The sequence below is a fragment of the Brachypodium distachyon genome, chromosome 2, assembly GCF_000005505.3.
Source record: "Brachypodium distachyon strain Bd21 chromosome 2, Brachypodium_distachyon_v3.0, whole genome shotgun sequence".
Taxonomy (NCBI): domain Eukaryota; kingdom Viridiplantae; phylum Streptophyta; class Magnoliopsida; order Poales; family Poaceae; genus Brachypodium; species Brachypodium distachyon.
In genome coordinates this window covers 15,065,932-15,076,422 of record NC_016132.3, presented here as the reverse complement: position 1 = coordinate 15,076,422, position 10,491 = coordinate 15,065,932, and the positions used below count along the sequence as shown (strand labels likewise).

General features: G+C 50.3%; 1 protein-coding gene across 1 annotated transcript; it reads right to left on the bottom strand.

Annotated features, from left to right (window-relative positions):
* Positions 1-308: 308 nt before the first annotated feature.
* Positions 309-4,257, bottom strand: LOC100831032 (aspartic proteinase NANA, chloroplast). Its single transcript, XM_003567878.4, has 2 exons — positions 3,561-4,257; positions 309-1,474 (listed from the first exon to the last, which is right to left on the bottom strand). The coding sequence occupies exons 1-2, from the start codon at positions 4,133-4,135 to the stop codon at positions 643-645; spliced, it is 1,407 nt and encodes a 468-aa protein (XP_003567926.1). The 5' UTR covers positions 4,136-4,257; the 3' UTR covers positions 309-642.
* Positions 4,258-10,491: the final 6,234 nt, after the last annotated feature.

Genomic DNA, 10,491 nt, shown 5'->3' with positions numbered 1-10,491 from the left:
TTCTTGTTGGCTGGCTCTGTAAAATTCCTCCTTTTCGATTCATGTATGGAGAAAAAGGTTAATTTTATCTCCAGGCTGCTAATATGTTATGTGCCATACCGATATTGTTGAATTCTTGCCGACAATAATACCATATGTTTCAGCCTATGTGGTCTTGATGATTTTAAGTTTTGATCGATTGATCTTGCAGGCGCCTATATATGAAGCGCATCAAGTTCTGTCCGATGGTTTTAGTTGTGTGCTTGCAATATTAAAATGCACAAGTATGCTAGGTTCCTCCAGTGGAGTATTCAGACTCATTTACTGACGAACAGTTGCCTGTATTAGCAGGTTTTGCAACAAAATGGGTTATGTAGTTTCTAACCGTTTCTTCTTGCGGCATTCTTCATGGAATGTACAGATGTCATGTTACATTTTATTAGCCTTTTTTCTGTACGATGGAGTCTTAATTTCTCACTGTGCTGACACATCTTGATTTTCAGGAATTTCTCGTCGCATCAGACACAACTTTTTTCAGAAACCATCGCCCCCATTTCATTAACAGTTAACGATCATCAGAGCCTTGCAAAACCTGCGAGACGACAAGCCGGGTAAAAAGCCTGTCACTACATGTATATATCACGGGCCTGCTGCATCAATTGCCTAATGGGCGCAGCGGGACTGCTTGAACCGGAGCCAGCGGTTAGCAAGGTCGAACTCCCAGAGGTGCTCCTGCTGCAGGATATTGCCGATCACAGACACGCCAGGCCACGCCCCTTCCACAACCCCGATGCACTTCACCCCGGGCGCCGTGTCGATCACGTAGCTCTTCCCCGGCGGTGCCAGCGTCGCGGCGCCGGCGAACCGCAGCTCCATCCTCGGGATCTCGGCCGAAACCCCGGTCCAGTTGTAGCAGTACTCGAACGGGTCCATGTTCACCCGTGGCACGCCGGCAAACTGCTTGCTAATGGCTTTCACGACCGCATCGTACGCCGGGGTTGCCAGGATCGTGAGACTCGTGCCGGAGTCGAGGATGGCTCCCCCGTTCTTGCGGAAGTCCCACACGTCCGGGAGGATTTCCAGGCGTTCCCCGGCCACGGTGACCGCGTCCACGGACACGAAGTAGAATGGCCGCGTCCGGGCGTCCTCCAGCAGCACCAGCGGCGTCCTCCGCGAAGAGGAGTCGTCGCCGGGGGAGGAGTCGCCGTTGCCGAAGGTGAGGAAGGAGGTGGCGTTGCGAGGGGCGAGGTGGTCGACGAGGCAGTAGGAGAAGCGGCCGCCGAAGCGCGACGCGGCGCGGGACGCGAAGGAGATGTTGCTGTTGCCCAGGCTGAGCACGCCGTCGGATGACTTGAAGCTCTGCCCGTCGTAGGAGGTCGTGCAGCCCAGCACCACCTCCTGGAGCTTCGCCTTTCGGGTGCCGTCGTTGCCGGAGAGCGACACCGTTGCTGAGTCCAGGCCGACCACGCCGCGCGCCGACGAGTTGTCCTTGTACCTGTCGTCATGCAGTGCAGAGCGTCAGTTAAGTTGGTTGGAGTGTGAGTGAGTGAGTGGTTAGTTAGCGGGCACATGCAGAGATTCGAGCAGGAAGAGTTAGTAGTACCAGAAACACGCACAAGATGAAATCAAATCATGAGCATATTTAACAGCTCCAGCAATAATGGCGAGCTGTTTAGTGCTGGCAGGATCATGGCATAATGTGTTTGGCACAAGAAGCAGCTTGCAAGTTACTCATCTTGCATATGATCGATGCTTGATAGAAGGGACAAGAGAGAATTCCATGTTTTACAATCTAGAACTTGGTAAAAAAAAAAAGCACAGTGATCGATGTAGCGACAAGTGTAGTGAAGTGACAGTGTTAATCGACCTGACGGAGCAAGCTAGTAGTTATTATGAGGTGTGAGCTTACGTATAGTAGGATAGGAGAGGAAATTTCTGGAATCATTTCACGAGTAGGGAGTATGATCAGTACAGCTAATCAGCTATGCATTTCACCTATCTATTCTCTGTAAAGCAGGTGCTAAAGTAGTAGGAGTAGTAGCCAAAAGCTGGCATGGTGAGTTGGATAAGACGAACATGGCCTAGATTCAGATACGGTACGTCCGAGTGATTGGAACAAACGGCAAGCTGGAGCTGGATACTCTAAACTTTGAGGCTACTACCAGTCTACCACTAGTAGTAGCATACTACGACAGCAGCAGCTGATTTTGCATACGTACGTCTACAAATAATTAAGGAGCCGCATAACGGAAACGGTACTCTAGCCTTATGCATAGAATTCAGACAAACATTTCCCGAATCGCATCTCCTGAGTAGGAATAGGAACAGTACAGCGATGCACTTGGTCCTGCCTGTAAAGCAAAGGCTAAAGCAATCGGTGATATATATATAACAGGATCCAAACCAAAAGATGGATTGTTGGATACGATGGCCAAATTAGGATACGGTACTGGTTTCAGACTAGTACTACCAAAAGATCAGGAGTACTAGTACTACCCCGTACTAGTTTCAGTTGGCTGCCTCGCTGTACTAGTCAATTTGGAGTGTGCAGCCGGGCAAACACAAAGATTAATGACAGTAAAAACAAAAAAACATCTATAAACACAAAGATCAAAAAATCGAAAAGGGCATGAACAAAGACAGAGCAGCAGCTTCAGAGGATAGACATACAGATATAAGTACATTTCTGAATGTATATATACTCCGTAGCTGTACTTGCACAAGCGCATGAGCACATGGCGCGCCAACCTGGCTCCGGCCAACCTTCCACCGGCCGTCAAAGCAAAGCAGCACCAACTTGCCACGGCCTTCCTTTTCAACGGGCGACAGCTTGGCTAGCTAGCCCGCGCGCATCGCCGCTGATTTGCTTATCACGCCACCGTGCGCCGCCTAACCGAGAACAACGTGCTTGCGGCGTGCCACATTGGCATCACATGAGCCGAGAGAGCGTGGCGACAACGTGACGCGGCCGTCTGACGCCAAGTGCATTACGAAATAGGGGGGATTAAATGTGCTCGAGGCACTGACCCGACCGCTTTCTTTACTAGCTCCCGTGTGTCCAGTTCGGTTCGGACGGCCATTTTTGGGCCTCGGGGTTGAACAAGATTCCCTAGGATAATAAACAGTCGAGCCGGTAAAATTAAAATCCAAGGAAGCGCAGTGAATGTGGAAGATACTACAGGCATGTTTGTTGTTTTCAACAGTTTCTAGTATTCACTTGCACGCCATTAATGGCCGCAGAAACGGAAGCAGATTAACCGGGCAAATGACTCGGCCGGGGACTTTCGTTTCCTTTCTCCCTTCGTTCGTTCTACCGCGAGAACCGATCGATTCAATGCTGCTGCTGCGCTCTTCTCTGACTGTCCTACGCCGTGGAGAGCCAGCAAGAAGGGCCCGTAAACGAAGTCGCCAGATTTATGGCTCCCCGCCCCACCCACCCAACAGCTAGCTGCGTGCCGCTGCCGCAAACAAGATCTACTGCTATGTGAATGATATTATAGGAGCAGGAGTACTTGACAATGGCGACAGAAAAAACAACAACTTGGCAACGGCAATGGCAAGGGGATGAGCTCTGAACTGACCTGTAGTCGTAAGAGCAGGGGTCGGGAGGGGAGGAGCAGTTGGCGAGGGAGAAGGGGACGTAGGACTTGCAGGTGTCGGAGTCGCACGGGAGAGGTGACCACGACTTGGACCCCGCCGGCCGGAACACCCTCTGCGGCGGTGACGCGGCCGGAGACGAAGACGAAGACGAAGGGCTGCTGCACTTGACCCAGGTGAGGTCGCTGCCGGTGTCGGCCACGAGCACGAAGGGCTGCGCGGGGGTGCCCACGCGGAGCCGCACGAAGTACTGCCCCGTGCCCGTGTACGCCCCCGACGTCAGCGGCATCGCGAACGCCGACGACTCAGCCGGCGAAGTCTCCGCCGCGCGCCGCCGGGCGGAGGACGACGAGGCGGCGGCGAGCTTGGCGTTGATGTAGGCGTGCCGGAAACGGTCGTCCGCCGCGCGCTCCGCCATCGTCGCGCCCGGCGCCGCCCGCTCTAGATGGAGCCGCGCCGACGACCTCTCCCGCCGGTGGGCACCGCCAGCCGCCGCCGCCGCGGCGCCGGAAGCGAGGACGAAGGAGACGAGCACGAGAAGATGGGCGAAGCGGGCCATTGCGAAAGCAAATGAGGATGCTTCCGCCGGTCACTGATCTCTCTCGCGCGCGCACAGCGGCACAGAACAGAGCAGATCTTTGGCCCTGCTTTTTGTCTGTGTACGGCAATGGCGAAGGGAGAAGGGGCTTATATAAAGCGGCCTTGCTGCAGAGATGGATAGAACGCGCTTGATTCGCTTCGGTGCGTGATTACCTGGCGGATCACGGGAATTACGGGTCGGGGAGGAACTATTGCCTGCCCGATTCGGCTCCACCCGTTAATTGTACCGGTGATTACCTCCTCCTTTTAGATGCAAGATTTAAGTGATTGCATTGGATGAAAATTTCATTTCAGCAGAGATACCACGTTGGAAATACTACTCGTATGGTTAGCTACTACTAGGTGCCAATGTGCCATGCACCTTGATTGATGATGATTCCAATCAGGCCGATCGAGCATCCTTGCTCGATTGATTCTCCCCGGCTAACACGTACATTGAACCACACACACACACACATGCGGCCTGATTTTCATTTCTGGTTGGTGTTTGCACGAATTTTTTAAGGCTACTCAACACCAAGTATACGATCACTCATTCACAACATAGTGTCCTAAGTGTCGATTCAAATTTGGGCGCCAACCGGTGGTTGGTACCGAGGCGCAACGATTGCGTGTCCCAGTGTATATCCGGACTCGCGCGCGGATAGTTTTTGAATCAAATCAGACGTGGTTACACTTGGACCAACTCTGGATGTTATACCATGCAAGTGCGACATGTCGCCCACGAGTGTCGGACGTGTTCTTCATGATCATTTGTCTTCCCCTTCTCCATCTGCCAATCCCTTTCTACCTATCTCCCTCCACCCACATTTTATCTGTAAGCTCAACCTCATTTTGTCGCACCTTGTCGTGGTGCCACTCATTTGCCGACATCCTTGATACGCCCGCATCCACCTTTGGTGTGGACAAGTAGGGCATCCCCACGCCACGACAATGTGATCCTCTAAATCCATAGATACACCTATACATTACTCATCAAGCACCACCCGCTAGCTCACCACCGCCACCTTGTCAACGCCACATGTAAGCTCTCTCTTTTTCTTCCTTCTACCTCTTCAGCTTTCTCCACCCCCCCCCCCCTCCCCCACCCGGGCTTCTTCCTCTTTTATTCTTCTTCCTTCCCCTGCCCCTCCTCCTCTGGCTGTATTTCGCGCCATAAGGCTAGGGCTTTCTAGAAGAAAAAGAAAATACCTATTTGCCATATATGCACCGTTGGCAGTTTATTATACCTTTCCTCATTCGGGGTAGGAAAACATCAAGGCCCCATTTGATTCGTGGTTAAGCTACCAAGATTAGCCAATATTATTAACTCAAACAAGTTAGTTTAACTCTGTTTTGTGTCCAAGATCAACATAAATTCATTGTTTGGGCGGCTAGATTGAAGGGTTAGCGGGTGAAAAAAGGAACTTAGGAGAGCCAGTTGTATGAGACTAAGTTTTTTCACCTTTTGTGCTGATCGGTTTAACATAATATTATGGGTGTGACTTCTAAGTCGCCTGTTTTTTAAGAAATAAGCCTTAAATATCAGTCAACGTTTCAAAGCCGTTGAATTAAAATCTGAGGGTCATACCCATTCTCTCATCCCTCACTTGCTATCGTTGGATTAAAATCCGATGCCTAACATGTCGATTGATTTCTAACTAAAAATGGGTGACTTATCAATAGCAGAACCATTATATCATAGGGATTGAAGAGCTTTTTTAATTAGTGTAAAGAGGTTAATTAAGATTGTGCTTGGCATTACATTGAATTCTTGTAATCCTATTAATTTAACTCGTTTTTGTCTATTTTATTGTTCATTCCTTCCTTCTTTAGGACGTTTTTTTTCCCACAATAATCTTTGGTTAAGACAAGTCCCACGCAGTGCAGTTCAGGGACAGGTGGCATCGCCGGGAGTGACTCAGCCTACCTTTCGCAAAAAAAAAAAAGAAAAAAGAAAGAAAGAGAGAAGTAACTCAGCCTACGCTCATGTCTTATATATCGGGTTAAGCCCTCAAACTCGGCCCCTTAATGAATCTGAACCATAACGCCACGCAAATTAAAACGTCTGATCTTTAACCGTTCGGGCATCCCTTTTCGCTCCCCCACGCTTCAGCTGCGTGGCGTGGCACACACGCGTTTCCGTTGCTGATGCATGCATGCGACGACGAAACCAGTTATTGAAGACGTGGCCGGTGCGTACGTGGCAATTGACCAGGTGGCCGGCGGTGGCACAGTGGCACACGTGTACCCGGGCACACGTAATGGCGGTAATGCTCGGTTATCTTTGTCGTCGGTCGCTTCGTCACCAAGGTGACACACGTCCGCATATACGTGCGTGCCCAGCATACACGTCCGCATATACGTACGTACTACGTACTTTAATTTGGTTGTGCCCTCCGTCAGAAGAATCGAACGGCCGGGGCGCGAATCTGCCTGGAGGAAAAAAAAAACTCCATGGTACATGGCTACATCGACCTACATGCATGATTAAACTGGCTAGCTATGACGGCGAGACTGCGAGAAGGATATATCAGTGCGAGTAGGCGACGGATAAATTAAGGGCGGGGTTAGGAGAATATATGGCCAGCTAGTGTAACAGTCTGCACACTGTGTGCCCGGCCGCCTGCCCGGTTGGGTATCGAGGATGGCCTGGGCGGATCGTGATTGTGTCGAAGAAATCTGGCCCGGGCGTCGTATGTTGGGGCCCGTACGTACGTGTATGTCCAGTTGGATCACTCGATTGATCGATCCGTCAACCGGGGCCCTGCAGCTAGCCGGCTGGCGGGTGGTGCACGTTGGGAGTTCTGGTTCGAGGCCGCCGTGCGTGCGTTGCGTACGTGCATGCGCAGTGGGCGCCGGCGCGCGCGCACTCGCATGCATGCATGTAGTATGACCATGCAGCCACCGATAAGATATGGAGTTCTGCTCGCTCGCTCGGGCGCCGTGGCCGGCATGCAGCTGGGCTCGGGTGCAATTTTGGGTAGGTTTATTTCTCCGGTACCGTGCTCCAAACAGCAGGCGAGGCCCGTGGCGTACTTACGTGGGCTCGGCCTATCCCATGATCACAGGCTCACAGCTATCGATCCGGGTATATAGACAGCCGATCAGCCCGGTCTATCAACCAAGGGAGTGAGAATCGATTCCATTTCCCGGGTCCGATCGAGGAACAATCTATCTGTTGCCTCCTTTTATCTACTCCGTACGTCGCTGCAAGCATGCGTGTTGATTGATCTGCGACGTACGTACCTGGATGCATGGCTGGATTAATTATGCATGCATGCATCGTCGATCGAGCGCGCTTTCGATCTCATCATTTGATTCTCATGCGTACGTGCGTGTCATAATTTGCCTAGGTGTTCCACTGGCACCAAGCTTTACTCTATTAATTCCTTCGCGGCGTCGATCATGATGTGACTGTGTGCATGTCGTATCATCGCAACAGTTTTTTTTTTCCTTCGACACGATCGCATTTTAATTTGTCCTTGGAAAACCGACTTAATTAATGTATCATCCATGCACACATGTTTTATTCGCCGCACCGCGCCCGCGCGTTCCCAAAAATGAAATTCAGTGTGAAATTCAGTGTGTGTGTGTATATATATATATATATATCTCTCACGATCGTCAAGTTGGAGGGTATACTGGCATGGCCCTTGCAGGGTGTAGATGAGATGACGGATGGGAAGCGCGAGCTAGGCAGGCAGGCAGGCACATGCAGTCCAAAAAATCCAAATATTCTGTCAAGACTCACATGGGGGGGCTTGGTTAGCTAGAGCAAAGCAAAGGGAGCTGGTTAGGATTAGGAGTAGGAGAGGCCCCGCGGCGCGCCCACTAGCTCCCTCGTTTCTTCTTCCTCTCCAGCGAATCATCCATTGACTGCAGAGACCAGACGACCCACAGGCCACAGGCACTCAGCTCAGCTGGGGGCACACCACGCACCACATGTTGGGTACAGAGTCCATGATAACAAGAATAGAATAAAAGCTGTATGTACTCCAATATGCTTCTGACTAATTAAAAGTCAAGCTTATAATGTCCATAATAGTACTAGCAAGTAGTAGTACTAATATGGTGATCGAGTTCAGTTAATTAACTGCAGATTTAGTCACAGGCTTGGGAAGGGTACCTGTAAACCTGAAATTTCTCCCCTGGTCAGTTCTTGGAGACAGAAGGGATGTTTGCCTGGCTGGTGTACTGTTACAGGCTCTCTGGATCCTAGTTGGCACTTTGGTAGGTGATCACCAGTACAGAACTATATAGGGACAGAGTAGAGACGAGGCAAATCTTATCCTGGTGGAATACGTCACCTAATCCAAGAGAAAACGGACAAAAATAACTTCTCCTAATTCGTATAATACTGATCTGAAATGCCAGATGGTCATGATTGACAGCATGAAGAGTCTCGGTTGGTAGATAATATCAGGAGACAGTATCATTAAGCAGCAAGTACGCAGTTGGAGCTGTTACGGTTTTTCAGAAGCCCTCAGATCAAGTGGTGCACAGCTTAATTAATTAGCACATCCATGCAGGCCTAGCTTGGAATGGGCACCCCACCTGCTGCAAATTGCAATATGCAGGCTTTGGACATCATTCAAGTGCACATGAAAGTTGGCCATCCACCAAATGGAACAGTTATGTGCTGTGCATGTAGAGGACAGGACACACGCCTTCTGATCGTCGTGCTATAAGTTCTGGAAATCACTTGTTTTAACTAGCCGTTTCCCATCGGGGGCATCGTGGACGTGCTTTATCTGGCAAGTTCCTGACTGAACCTGGAACTGTCTTAACTGAAACACCTCTGAAGACGGCCACGTACGGCAGAGTCGTGAGATCATGGTTTTATGATTTTATCTTCGACCATTCGATTGTAGACATGCTCCCTCCGTCCCATATTCCGTCCGATATCAAGGGACTCAAATTTACCCAAATATGGATGTATTTATGTTTAAAAATCATTCAGATACAAGCCATTTAATATGAGACGGAAAGACTAGGAAGTATATGCTTAATTGGCCTCATTTATGAGTGTGAAAATGAGGCATACAGATACCATGGAATGTGCTGTTCTTCTCTAAGAAGGTCCATTGGGTCCAAACTGCACATGAACTAGCTGCAGTACTTCAGTACAATAGGATCGGTCCTGGGTCGTGGACCATTCGTTCTTGGGTCGATGACCTCAGGACGGGACGATACAAAGTATACTGCTAAACTTAAAACTACATGGAAAAAAAACTTAAACTACATTAAAAAACACAACGTACTGACCGCAAACTTTGAAATGTAAAAACTGAGTACATGACATGCAAAAGTATTCAAGTATAAATTTAAATAAAAATCATCGCTTCTACTTTTCCGTCAAAGAATTGTTGGCAAAATTTGGGTGCCTCATTTCTCCATATATGTAAAGTATGAGAGTTACCCTTTGAGCTAATTTCATGAGTCACATTGTAAGCCTCCAAAAAGTTCTCGGGGAAATGTTCAAAAGATGCCAAATCGAAACTGTTGATGATGTCGTGCGGGGGCACAGGCTCCCACCTGCCCGGATCACCGACGCTCGGCTTCGGGGGCTCCAAGACGCTTATTGACACTGAGAAGCGGTCGCGGCAGATTGCCACGGCGGCGTGGGCCAGCCTCCCGTCGCGGGTGAAGCAGAGCAGGCGGCGCTTGTGCGGTGTCTCCCCGATGCCGCACGGCGGCGGCATGGGAACCTCCACACGGGCGTGTCGTCGTCGAGGCGCATGCCCAGCGCCGTGGAGCCCAGCGGCTAGTAGGCGACGCCCCGGAGCACGATGGATTGCCCCAGCTTGCGAGGCTCTTGATTGCCGGGGTTCTCCTTACCTCTGCGCTCCAGCGGGCGGTGTCAGAGGAGTAGGCGCGAAGAAAGGTTCTACTCCTGCCGCGGTTGTAAACGAGGAGCACGCGGAAGAAGGCCGGGTCATCGGATGTGAGGAGCGCGCACACGTTGGCATGATGAAAGGGCATTTCTCTCCTAGTTAATTTTGGTGGTGATGACAACGTGTGTTGTGTTATGGACTAATCGTGTGTTTAAGTATTTCAGATTTGATATCAAATGACGCAAAACGATTCGATGTTCTCAAGTTGGAAAACGAAGAGTGGTGGAGTTTTAGCGGCTCTTTCGGTTATTGAGTCGTAGGAACTCCGTACTATTAAAAGGGAGTCCACATGGGAAAGTAATGGGTGAATCGTTTTTCACGTACACAAACAAACATCTTGCACCCACATAAAGCCTACCAAAAAGTGAGAGAGAACCAACTCTAGAGCCTAACTGGTGTGCATTTGCCTGCCCAGGTACGGAAGTTCCGGTGGGGTTCC

Coding starts and splice junctions, on each gene's coding strand:
- LOC100831032 (XM_003567878.4), bottom strand. CDS start 4,135: ATGGCCCGCTTCGCCCATCTTCTCGTGCTCGTCTCCTTCGTCCTCGCT. Junction 1,475..3,560: donor CCCTGCTCTTACGACTACAG/GTCAGTTCAGAG, acceptor GCATGACGACAG/GTACAAGGACAACTCGTCGG.